General features: G+C 40.6%; 1 protein-coding gene across 3 annotated transcripts in view; it reads left to right on the plus strand.

The window, feature by feature from the left end:
- The first annotated feature begins 9,946 nt into the window (after positions 1–9,946).
- MYSM1 (Myb like, SWIRM and MPN domains 1) overlaps positions 9,947–12,813 on the plus strand; it is a 41,603-nt gene continuing 38,736 nt past the window's right edge. For 2 of the 3 annotated variants that reach the window (XM_081222941.1, XM_081222942.1), the window contains exon 1: positions 9,971–10,046. In XM_081222941.1, the coding sequence (XP_081079067.1) occupies positions 9,982–10,046 (65 nt within the window). In that variant the 5' untranslated portion in view covers positions 9,971–9,981. Of the gene's footprint in view, positions 10,047–12,813 lie in introns of all 3 variants that reach the window. The other variant, XM_081222943.1, reaches the window with a different exon arrangement.

Raw genomic sequence — 12,813 nt, forward strand, 5'->3', positions numbered from 1 at the left:
AATATGCACACTAAGAGCAGTTTTATTTTCCAGAATCTGGTCTTTCACCCAAATATTCAACTTTGTCTTCAACTTTCAGCATGGCTGAAATTTATTATCCAGTCCATGGGCCATTGATTTCCCAGAAATGAAGAACAATGCAGGTGCTTATGATAAAAAACAAACAGCATGGGGCTTCCCTGGTGGCGCAGTGGTTGAGAATCTGCCTGCCAATGCAGGGGACACGGGTTCGAGCCCTGGTCTGGGAAGATCCCACATGCCGCGGAGCAACTAGGCCCGTGAGCCACAATTACTGAGCCTGCGTGTCTGGAGCCTGTGCTCCGCAACAAGAGAGGCCGCAATAGTGAGAGGCCCGTGCACCGCAATGAAGAGTGGCCCCCGCTTGCCACAACTAGAGAAAGCCTTCGCACAGAAACAAAGACCCAACACAGCCATAAATAAATAAATAAATTTAAAAAAAAAAAAAAAAAAAAAAAAAAAAAAACAAACAGCAAACAAAACTTTTGAGGGAACGTTTTTTCAATATTCTCAGCTTAGTATATCTGATAAGTATTTCTCAATCAATAAACCTTCCCAGTAGGAATTTTCTCCTCCTCACATCCTCCATACACCCCATGCTTCAGCCACAGCTGGTTACTGCAAATCCCTAGATGTGCCTGTACTGTTCGTGCCTCCTTGTCTTTGCTCCTGCTTTTTCCTTTTGCCTGGGATGCGCTCTCCCTGTCTCTGTACTTGGAAAACTCCTGCTCAACTTTCAAAACCCAGGTCTAACACCAGTGTATGAGCTTGGGCTTCCCCAGGAAAAAAGGGTGTGAGACCAGGGCTTGAAGAGGGTGATTTATCTGAGTCCCAAAGATTATGAAGGAGACTGGAAAGAGTTTAACAGTGAAGAAGACCAAGTCAATAGAAGAGTAAGTTATTGCTTTTTTCCTTTCTGTAAGCAATTGGGGCTCCATCCTACAGGGATCACTTGAGGATCTGCACAGGATGCACTTCAGAATTATTACCTGTGGGATAGAAGAGAGGGGTATTTACTCATCAAGTCCTGCTCCCCATGGGTCATTATTTGCCTTATGGGATGTTAACATCCTTGCTTTCCCAGATTGTGCATGAGTCAGAGAAGTCCTGGTACAGAAAATGAGAGATACGTAGTGCTATCAGATTATACCTGTGCGATGCTGGTTGCCATGGCAACAGCTGGAGTAAAAGATGGGCTAAGAGGATGAGTCCATGCAGAAGAGGTCTCTCTTTCCTAACTTGCACAGAATTAGCCTTGCCCCATCAGACCTCCACGGTGCCAGGCACAGACCTCTGGCTCATGGCATTTGTCTTCTTGATTTCTGATAAAGTTTCTGTATTAGGTATGAACTTCTTAGCAGTGCCGGCAAGATTTTGTTCAGCAGCTACTGAATCCAGCAGAGTAACCAGCATACACCACATAGACTAAGGCCCCCTCAGTGGAGTCAAAACGCACATTTTATTTTTTAAATTTTTTTCTCTTGGGTATTCTTTCTTCTAGTTTTATTGAAATATAATTTACATACAGCACCTTTTAAGGTGTATAGCATCATGATTTGACTTATATACATCATAAAATTACCACGGTAAGTTTAGTGAACATCCATCATCTCATAGAGATACAAAATTACAGAAAGTACATAAAATTTTTTCCTTGTGATGAGAACTCACAGGATTTACTCTCTTAACTTTCATATATAACATATGGCAGTGTTAATTATATTTATCATGTTGTCCATTACATCCCTAGTACTTATTTATCTTATAACTGCAAGTTTATACATTTTCACTACATTTACCAAGCTCCCCCCTCCCCCCTCCCCACCCACTCCCTGCCTCTGGTAACCACAAATCTGATCTCTTCTTCTATGAGTTTAAAACACACATTTTATTCTGTGTATGTGTGTTCCAATAAAGCTTTATTTACAAAAACAGGCAGCAGGTCAGGTTTGGCCCACAGGACATGGTTTGCTAAGTCCTGGTATAATCCACAGGTTGGGTACATTTTTTAATGCAAAACAGAGATATCTGTGTTAATGAAAGCTTCCCCCTTGTATCTGTATAACATTTCAGAAAAAATGAAGTTATTTCATATATAATGACTCAAAGTTTAATCCTCATACCAACCCTTTGCAGTGAGTAGGTCTTATTATTCACATTTTATTTTATTATTTTTTAATGAATGTATTTAATGTAAAAAATTTTTTAACATCTTTATTGGAGTATAATTGCTTTTTAATGTTGTGTTAGTTTCTGCTGTATAACAAAGTGAATCAGCTATATGTATACATGTATCCCCATATCCCTCCCACCCTCCCTATCCCATCCCTCTAGGTGGTAACAAAGCATTGAGTTGATCTCCCTGTGCTATGCAGCTGCTCCCCACTAGCTATCTATTTTACATTTGGTCGTGTATATATGTCAGTGCTACTCTCTCACTTTGTCCCAGCTTACCCTTCCCCCTCCCCGTGTCCTCAAGTCCATTCTCTATGTCTGCGTCTTTATTCCTGTCCTGCCCCTAGGTTCATCAGAATGATTTTTTTCTTTTAGGTTCCATATACAAGTGTTAGCATATGGTATTTGTTTTTCTCTTTCTGACTTACTTCACTCTGTATGACACACTCTAGGTCCACCCGCCTCACTACAAATAACTCAATTTTGTTTCTTTTTATGGCTGAGTAATATTCCATTGCATATATGTGCCACGTCTTCTTTATCCATTCATCTGTCCATGGACACTTAGGTTGCTTCCATGTCCTGGCTATTGTAAATAGTGCTGCAATGAACACTGCAGTGCATGACTCTTTTTGAATTATGGTTTTCTCAGGGTGTATGCCCAGTAATGGGATTGCTGGGTCATACGATAGTTCTATTTTTAGTTTTTTTAGGGAGCCTCCATACTTAAAACACACATTTTAAATTAATAGGAAAATTTATGGCAGTCAGTCTATTTCTCAAGCAGTTGATATGGCTGTTAAAAAGAGACATTATAATGTAGTGTGAAAAAAGGAGAAATAAGTCAGGTGTATTGAAAACCAAATCAGCAGAGACAAAAAGGTGATCACACATGATCCTGGAAAAAAGGAATTATTTTGACAAAAGTATCCATTATATTTGATGGGAATTTTTTCTTAAGAAATCTGACATATGTTGTATGTTTCTTAAGAAACATTAAATGTATTATCAACCACTCAGTATGCAATCTTAAGTAAATTTCAGTGAACTCATACTGCTAAAATCTGTCTTTTATCTCTCTAGATCCCTGTAATAACTCCCAGATTCACTAAGCATGAGAACTAATGTCCTTATAATGACACCTAAAGCTCTACAAAATGCAGTCCTATCACAAGTCTTGCTTCTTCTCCAAATACTCTCCTCTTTGCTCACTTTCCTTCACACTGGCCTCCACTAGGTACACTCCCACCTGGAGTCTTTTGCGCTGGCTGCTTCTCCCCCCTGAACCCTTTCTCCTGACATCAGATGAGCAACTCCCTCAGCTTTGCAAGACTGCTCAAATGCCACCTTTCCAATAACACCTACCCTGAGCCCCCTCTTTAATCCTGCAGGCCTCCACCACTCTAACTCTTGAGCCCCTTATCCTGTTTTACTTTTTTTCTTTTTCCTTAGCACTCAACCACTTCTAACAAACATACAATTAATTAATACATGTTCATGGTTTATTTTCTTTTCCCCTCTGCTAGGAGGCAAGTTCCACCAAGGTAGGGGACTTTGTCTTTATTATTCATTGGCATATCCCAAGCATTCAGAACAGTGTCAGGCACATAATAGGTGCTCAATAAACACTTACTGGATTGAACTGAATACCTTGGAGCTCTGGAGGTAATATGTTTCCTAATATAGAGGATATGTCATTGATGCAATTCTCCAAACATTGACTGAGCATCCACTAAGTGCTAGGCATGGATAACCTATACATGGTCCCCGTCCTCAAAAAAGGCCCCAGGCTAGTGTGGACATGGGCAGGGTCACAATTACATGCCGGAGTGATGGCACCCTGACACATCATGCACTATGGCTTTAGGCTCGTGGAAGGGGTGGGGGGGTTGTATGTGGATGGTCAGGAAGATGTTAAGTGAGGAGATAACACTAAAGCTGACTTTTCACATAGAAATGGAGCTACCAAGATGATGAAGTGAAGGACACTGGACTGGATTTCGTGCACAAGGATTCTATCACATGTGAGTTATAGAAATGAGAGTCAGCACAGGTGTTGATCTTAAACAGTCCTTTAGGATCAATACACAGTGAACTATTTTCCTCAATTTAATTACTTATCTTCTGCCTCCCCTTGGTTCACCCCAAAAGTATAGACTCTAAATAAATAATCAGGCAATAGAACTTCATGTGTCTCTCCCTCAGTAATGGAAAGGGACTTTGGGAATCTATTTAGGTTTATAATTTTCCCCTTGTCTATTGGGTTGTGTAGTTTTGGTCAGGATCATAATTCAATTGCCATATATATTTCTCATTTAAAATATTCATTGATTATGTGTTTATAAAGTAAGTTTTTTTGTTTTTAATTAAAACAAAACTCTGGCCTTATTCTTTCCACTTGATTCGCTCATCCATTCAACAATTATTAAGTGCCTAGTGTGTACCAGGCATTGTGCTAGATGTCATGGGTAAGAAGAAGAACAGAAGCATTTTCCCTGCCCTTAAGAAGTCTTTAATAGCAGGACAAGCATATGTGAAAACAAAAACAAAAACAAAAACACTGAGGCATTACATTTTGCATGAGAGAAGGATTTAGGACAACAGTCACAAACTGCAGGTCAGATATAGCCCACATAAGTGTTTGTTTGGTTCAACAGCATTTTTTAAAAACTTGAATTGGTTTTCACAAATTAGTCTTGATTTCTGGCTGGTCTTAAAAGAAAAACGGATTTGGCAACTCTGAGCCAGAGTTTCAAAAGGGCAAAAGAAGACCAGAGTTCAGTCAGAACAAGCCCTTTCAGAGGGAGGGAAGGAGGGAGAGAGGGAGGGAGGGAGAAGGGAGGGATGGAGAGAGGCAGAGTGCCCTCGAGAATGTGAATGGGCTGGGAATGGGGGAAGAGATGCAGATTTAAAGTAGAGGGCATATTTTGTTTGTGGTCCAGAGAACTATATATAAACCCATGCAAACTCCGACATTCCCATCCCCCTGTTTTGCCCATAACAATGTTCAATAAATGTCTGTGCGATGAATAAGAGCAGGATCAAAGAATTTTAGCCCAGAAGAGATTATTTCATAGGTCATTTTACAAATGAAGAAGCAGGAGACTGGAGAGACTGAATAATTTGCCTGATAACAATGTTAACATGAGCCTGTAGTGGTTCATAGATTGTATCCAAGGCTTGGGGGAACAGAGGGGACGTGCAACATGGAACAGTATAGTGGGCATCTGCTGTCTTACTTACCCAGCAGCCATTCCTCCTCTCTCTGGAAATGGTACCTTTATTTTGTTTGGGGAGCCACCATTCCTCTTATTCCGTGTGGTGCTGGTGGAACTGAGTCCACCTGGCTTCTGGGCTGGCACGAAACCCAAGCCTGGCTAGCCCCACTCATCCTCCTGGAGCTATTGAGAAAGAGGAATAATCCTTCCACTGGGGGCTGCTGAGAAGAAAAGATGCAATTCTGAATGATGCTATTAGTACCCAACCTGAGATAGCATGATGTAATGAAAAGATGATAAGCTACATTTCCTTGGGTAAATTGCTTAACTAGTCTGAACCTTAGTTACCACCTCTGTAAATGGAAATAACAATTCCTTGCCTCAAAGGGCTGTAAGGAAATAATGTATGTAAAATGCATGGCACACAGTAGGAGCTCATTAATGTTGGCATCTTTTCTTCTCCTTCCGAGTAACGTCAGATGAATGTAACATTACTGTAATTAAAACGTAAGAAGTGCATTGGCAGACTTTCCTTACAACATATTGAGAACAGCTTTTTCAGTAGCTACCTTATGTGATTTCAGGGAATTGGGGAGGGAAAATAAAATAAAATGCAGCTTGCTTTCCTGGAACAATTCAAGCCATATCCAATGCTTGCCAAGTGTAGCCTATAATTCTATGTCTACATTCATCTATTATCTCATCTCTATTTAGATAAAGTGGTTTTCCTCCCCACTAACTGGCCATTTTATTTTTAAAATGGGAACTCTTTTGAAATGCTGGCAATCATTTAGCTGACAGTTTGGATCATAATGTAATAACATTAGTGAACAGTTGTATGACACTTCCCACTTTTAAAGCATGTTACAAATCTGAGCTAATTAGAATGAATATTAACATGCTGGCTTTTATGGATTAATATTGCCATTATACTTTGCTTTTTCAATTAAAATGCAGTGATCTTTTTTCACCAGAAATGGGGAAAAAGGAAATGAATAAGCTCTCCAAAGGATTCAAACACAATGTAGCTGAGATATGAGACAGACACTTAATTGACTGAATGTTCCTCTAACAGCATTCAGGAGGATTTACAGGTATGGCACCTCCTGCTAATTCTACTTTAGGATCAACAAAGTATCAAATAGAGCGTATTAATGGGGGACAGAAAATCTGAAACCCAAGACAGTTTTCCAGCCTTCAGAATACACTTTCTACTCATTTCTAGACCTAAGCACCTCAAAGAAATCAGAGATACCTGACTGTGATTTATTCTTAAACCAAATGTGAAAATATCACACATAGTATTGCAAAATACCCTATTCTTTCTGTTGTAAATGAAGATATAACAGAGTAAGTGTAGAGTGAGAAAGACTTGGGTTGGAATCCCAGCTCTGGTACTCAGCTATGTACCTCTATCTGAATCTTGGTTTACTCACCTCTAAAATGGAAGTGATAGTTCTTTGATTATGTGCTCAAGTCCACTAATCCTTTATTTTGCAATGTCTAATTTACCATTAATCTCACCCAGTGTATTGTTTGTCTCAGGCATTGTAATTTTCGTCTCTGGAAATTCAGTTTCATTATTTTTATATTTTCCACGTCTCTACTTAACTTTTTTAACATACAGACATATAGAATACAGTTATAACAACTATTTTAATGCCTTAGTGTGCTAATTCTAATAACTGTGACAGTATTGGGTGGGTTTCAATTGATTGATCTTTTCTCTGATTATGGGTCATATTTTCCTACTTCTTTGCATGCCTCATAATTGGATGCCAGACATTTTGAAATTTATTGGGTGCTGGGTATTTCTGTATTTAAAAAAAATTATTGAAGTATAGTTGATTTACAATGTCATGTTAGTTTCAGGTATACAACACAGTGATATATACATATACTTATACATATGTATATATAATCTTCTTCAGATTCTTTTCCCTTACAGGTTATTACAAAATATTGAGTATAGTTCCCTGTGCTATACAGTAGATCTTTGTTGGTTATCTATTTGATATATAGTAGTGTGTTTATGTTAATCCCAAACTCCTGATTTATCCCTCCCACCACCCTTTCTCTTTTGGCAACCATAAATTTGTTTTCTATGTCTGTGGGTCTTTTTCTGTTTTGTCAATAAGTTTGTATCTTTTTCTTCTTTTTTTTTAGATTCTAAATATAAGCAATGTCATATGATATTTTTCTTTCTCTGTCTGGCTTACCTATTTTTGTATTCTTATAAGTACTCTCGAGCTTTTTGGTGAAGGAGGGGAAATGTAGTTAAGTTTACCTGGAAACAGTTTGAGCCCTTCAGATCTTGTCTTTAAGCTCTGTGTGAGTATCAGACACTATTTCTTCTAATGTTTTTCCATTGGTTTTTTTCTCCAAGTTAGGGACAGGTTTTTCTATTTCATAGTCCCCAGAGTCTAGAGCATTACTCTCAAATTTTAACTGATGAATATCATCCTCAAAAATGTGGTATAGGAGAGTATTTATTCTGGGATAAGTGCCCAGCCCCCCATGATCCCATAGCAGCCTGTAACTCCTCCATCATATAACTTATTACATCATCTTGAAATTGCATGTTTGATAGATTTTATGAGAGCAGAGCCTGAGTGCATCTTGTTCAATGTCATTTCCCTAGTACTGAGTACAGTAGGAATATAAATATTTGTGAATTCTGAATTCCGAATTTTTCAGAAAATGGGTGAGAAAATAGGTCTTTAAACAAGTCACAGAGTTGCAGACCTCTAGAACAAGGAATTATAAATAGTAGACCAGGCCTCAGGAGTCCACCCGACTGTGGGGTTATAGCTGTATCCTTGCAGGTGAGGTTGGGCTAGACCCTTATGGAGCCTGTTTCACATAAAGCCAGCAAACCAAGAGCATAGTGTGGGGTATATATGGAGAGGCTTCAGACTAGTCCTTCTGTTTAGGGAGGCCTTTATATCAAAGGCCTTGGGGCATATCTGAATTCTGTGCAGGACTTCTTTTCCTTCCTTCCACATATATTTTAATGCCTACTGGTGCCTGTCACTGGGCCAGAAAGCCTTCAGTTCTGTGTTGCAGGAGATGCTCTTCACACAGTATTCTGTGTCATGGTCTAGAAGGCATTTGATATCATGTGTATCCAGACAGTACTACCAGCATTCCCATCCTGCCTGCTATGTAAAGATCAATGAAAAGCATCTATTTTCTTTTGACCATCTGGTTATATCCATCTATCTAAACTTGCTGTAAATTACACCCAACAAATATCTTAGAATGCCTACTCTGTTACAGGCATGCCGGTTACCACTGGGACTGGTCATTGGAAAAGCCCTTTGGCAACAGGAAAAGCACCCTCAGGGTGACCTAAGGATGGAGCATTATTCAGTTTCTGAGCACTGGATCTCCCTCTTTACAAAACTTTCTCTCCATCTTCTGCCATCACATTCATAGTACAGCTCATCTTATGGCTTGAGCACAAAGGTGAGATGGGACAAACTCACAACAGTGAGTGTGGGAAGTGAACTCATTCCATTAACTGATTGGTTCATTCATCAGTTCAATATTTATTGCACACCTTATGTGTGTCTGACACCATGTTGAATGTTGGTAGTATATGGACTACTGCAAAGACTAGCAGACACAGTCTTTGTCCTTAATGAATTCACCATCCAACGGTGGAGGCAAGTGAATGAACAGCTACAATAATGTGAGTGACAGATGGTAAGGTAGAAGAATACATAGGCCAATATCTAATCTCTTGAGGAGCCATAAATTCTCTGAGAGAAATGGTGTTTGTCTTTCACAGTTCCTAACAACATGATCTGTAGAGGGTGAGTACTCATAAAGAGCCAAAAGGCCTAGATTCTGGTCCCAGTTCTGTCTTTGACTAGTTGTCTATCCTTTATGTTAGTCATTTCAGCTTTCTGAGCCTCAGTTTCCTCATCTGTAATGTGTGACGGATAACACTAGTCCTGCTTACCTCACTGGGTTATTGTGAAGATCAATGGTCATGAGAGTGATTTTTAAATTAATTGTAAAGATCTCTATGAAATAAAATATGCAATCGTAAGTTACATTCTTAAAATGTTCTTTTGAATTTTAAAACAGATGTTGTTCAGCACTTCAATAAGTGCTGAATAATCCTTCTCTTAAAAAAAAAAAGGAAAGGAAGGAAGGAAGGAAGAAGGAAAGAAAGAAAGAAAGAAAACCAGCAAGTAAGGGTCACTGTTGCCACCTTCACAGTTCAAAGTAGGTCTGACTTGATCTTTTCAGCACACTAGATATTTACTATTATCCCCGTTTTACAAATTAGAGAAGTGAGGCGCCAAAGAATTTATGCAAGAGCACGGTCTCTTCAAAACCCAAGCCTGGCTTACTTGCCAAGGTCTTTACAAGTCAACAAAAGTCAAAAGGACCAAGGCACAGGGCTCCGCAGCATCTTTTTCTCTGAAAGCCCCGCTTCCTGAGCATGGGAAGGGCTGGCCGAGGCTTCGACTCCGCCCCGTGACGCATAGGAACCCGCCTTCAGGCCCTCCACCTCTCGCGGGATCTCTCGAGAAGACGGCTGGGGTCAGGTCCCATCATGGCGGCTGAAGAGGCGGATGTGGATATCGAAGGGGACGTGGTGCCAGCGGCGGCACAGTCTGGGTGAGGCGTAGAGACTGGGTCTTGCAGAGACGAGGAGGGGCGCAGATGTGAGGAGAGTATCCTAGAAAGGCCGCGGTTCCGGCAGAGGCCAGGGGAGCGGAAGACCATCGGCTGGGCCAGGGTCTCCTAGCGGCCAGGGAGACGCCTCGCCCATCCCGCTTGCGGGCTCCTCCTGAGCCCAGGGGGCGGGTACCGGAGGCTAGTGACCGACAGCCCTTTAACCTCTTACCGGGATGCCGTGAGGGCGCCGGCCGCGCCTAGCACGTTGTCCACTCTTCAGCAGTTAGATGCCTTCTTCCATTACTGCCACCGCCCAACAATAACGAACAAGGGCGGCCCCTGGACAGTACCCGAGCTTAGGAGTCTTGTTCCATCGCTTGCAGGCCCTGTGACCTTGGGCGTGTCGTTTTATCCCTACCGGCCACCGGTTTCCTTTTCCATGTAGGGATAGTTATGAAAAACTTCCCAAGAAGCAGCGTGACTTGAAGGAAAGGGGCTGGATTTTAGAGTTGGACAGCTCTGGGTTGACCGTGCCAGTTACTAGCAGTGTGACCTCGGGCCTCAGCTCATGTGTTAGCTGACAGTCATGTTATGTACGGTTATTGTGAAGATCAAATGAAATAATTATGGGATATGCTCTAGCATAAGGTAGGTGCTCTGTAAATGTTGTGTTTTTACCATCCCACCAGGGATAGTATTTTGAGGACCCAGTGAGGGGGTCATAATTTATTTAGTACCAATTCCTGCAGAGCAGGCCAGTGTGATTTTAAACAGCATCCTCCAGCTTGAGACATCTAGCTCTTTGACTCCTCGCTTGCAGAGAGAGAAGTTGATACATGCCATTTTAAAAATGTGCTTTCGGAATCTTCTTTTAGTAATGGAGGAGGCCTAGACTGGTCAGGAATCAGAAGACCTCAATTCTAAACTCAGCCATCTATGTTGCTTGTAACTATGAACAACTTCATCAGAAGTCTCTAGGTTGAACCATGTAAAACTGCCAATCTTAGACCATTTTTGACCTATAAAATAGCAATTTCACATGGTCCAACCTGATAATAGCGCCTCTGTAAATTCTCCCGAACTCTAAACCACTATAAAAGTGAGGAGTGACTAAGTTCATTTAGTCATTCTCTCTCAAATCTTTAGGCAAAGCAGTCCGAGTCTGTACAAACGAACAGGAAGCCTTTAATAACAATCATTGTTCACATTTGTGTAGATCAAGTTAATCTTGATCAAGTGCTGTTACATGCATGATTTGATTTACTTTTCACAATAAGTCTGTGAAATAAATGGGAGGGATTCTTATCTGCAGTCCAGAGAGAAATGAGCTGGCCTTGGAAACACTAAAGATCATCTGAGAGCATTGGCTTTACCCCTTTCCATGGGTTCTTCTTTACTTTTCTGATTGTGTTTTCTTTTTCTTTTTTCTTTTTCTTTCCATTCTCATTATTCTGCTGAGCCTTAAGTCTGCTGGTGGCACCTGTAATCATATTAGTCTCAGGCAACCAGTAACAGATTAGTGGTTCCTGATGGTCAGAGCCATTGCCTTACACAATTCCACAGAGCATCATTAACATTATATTCTGGTGAAAGTTGCCCCTTGGTGTTGGGGGCTCTGATCACATGGCATTTGGTGTGAGTGAGCACTTAGTTGCCCCTCTGAATTGTGTAGTTACAGCTGATTATAACATCTGTGGAACCCTTGAGGATTAAGTGAAAAGACTTTTAAGTCCTTGCTAAGTGCTGGTTACCAAAGTTAGAAGATGGTGTTGAAATGTTTTGGTTTCCCTTCTTTGTCATCCTCCATTTCTTCTGCTTATTCTTTAAATCATAACGTTCCAAGGGATTTTTGTTGTCAGACTTCTCACTAACCACACGGTCCAGCTCTCAAGACTTAAATTTCTGTTAAGTTGGACCATATGAAAATTTCCCAACGTTCCACCATTTTTGACTTACAAAAACAACAGTTTCTTAAGTTCCACCCAGTACATGCTGATGTTTCCCAAATCTCTTTCCTGAGCTTCACATCCATTTGTCCAATTCTCTGAATCTATTTGCCCTTGGACTTTCCACAAGCACCTCAGCTTCACTTTATAGAAACTTTCCTTACCCAACCTGCCTCTCCAAGTTCCCCAGTTCAATGAGTGGCACCATCCACCCAGTCATGCAAGGCACAGACCTAGACTTTATCCCTTTTCCTTACCTCTCTCCTTCTGTCAGAGTCTGTTGATTCTGAGTATCCTCTCAAACGTGTTCACTTCTTCCTATTCACACTGTTTGTTCTTTAGGTCTGAGTTACTGTCACCTCTCTCTAGTATCTATATAAATCACTCCATCTTAACCACTTCTTGTCTCTTTGACCCCCTTCTAGTCTTTTCTGAAGTTAGAGCAGTCTTTTCGTACATCCAGATCTTATCATGTTATTCCCTTCAGTCCTCAATTAGCTTTATGATAAAATCTTCATTCCTTAGCTTCTAGAGACCTGTGTGATCCGTGCCCCACCTATCTTGTTCATTCAGTCATTCAGCGAATATTGATTATCTTTTACATGCCAAGCCCTGGGTATATAGCAGTCATCCCAACTAAGTCCTTGCTCTCATAGAACTAACATTCTTATTGGATGAGACCGACAGTAAACCTTATATATATGCCAGATGGAGTTAAACCTGTAGATAGGTTTTTGCAGTCTAAGAGGTACAAAGTCTTTACACTAGACTGAGAAAAGTCAGTAACTAGGAGACTTTATAACCTCAAAATGTACAGAAGC

The sequence above is a fragment of the Mesoplodon bidens genome (assembly GCF_964165515.1).
Source record: "Mesoplodon bidens genome assembly, chromosome: 2".
NCBI lineage: Eukaryota > Metazoa > Chordata > Mammalia > Artiodactyla > Ziphiidae > Mesoplodon > Mesoplodon bidens.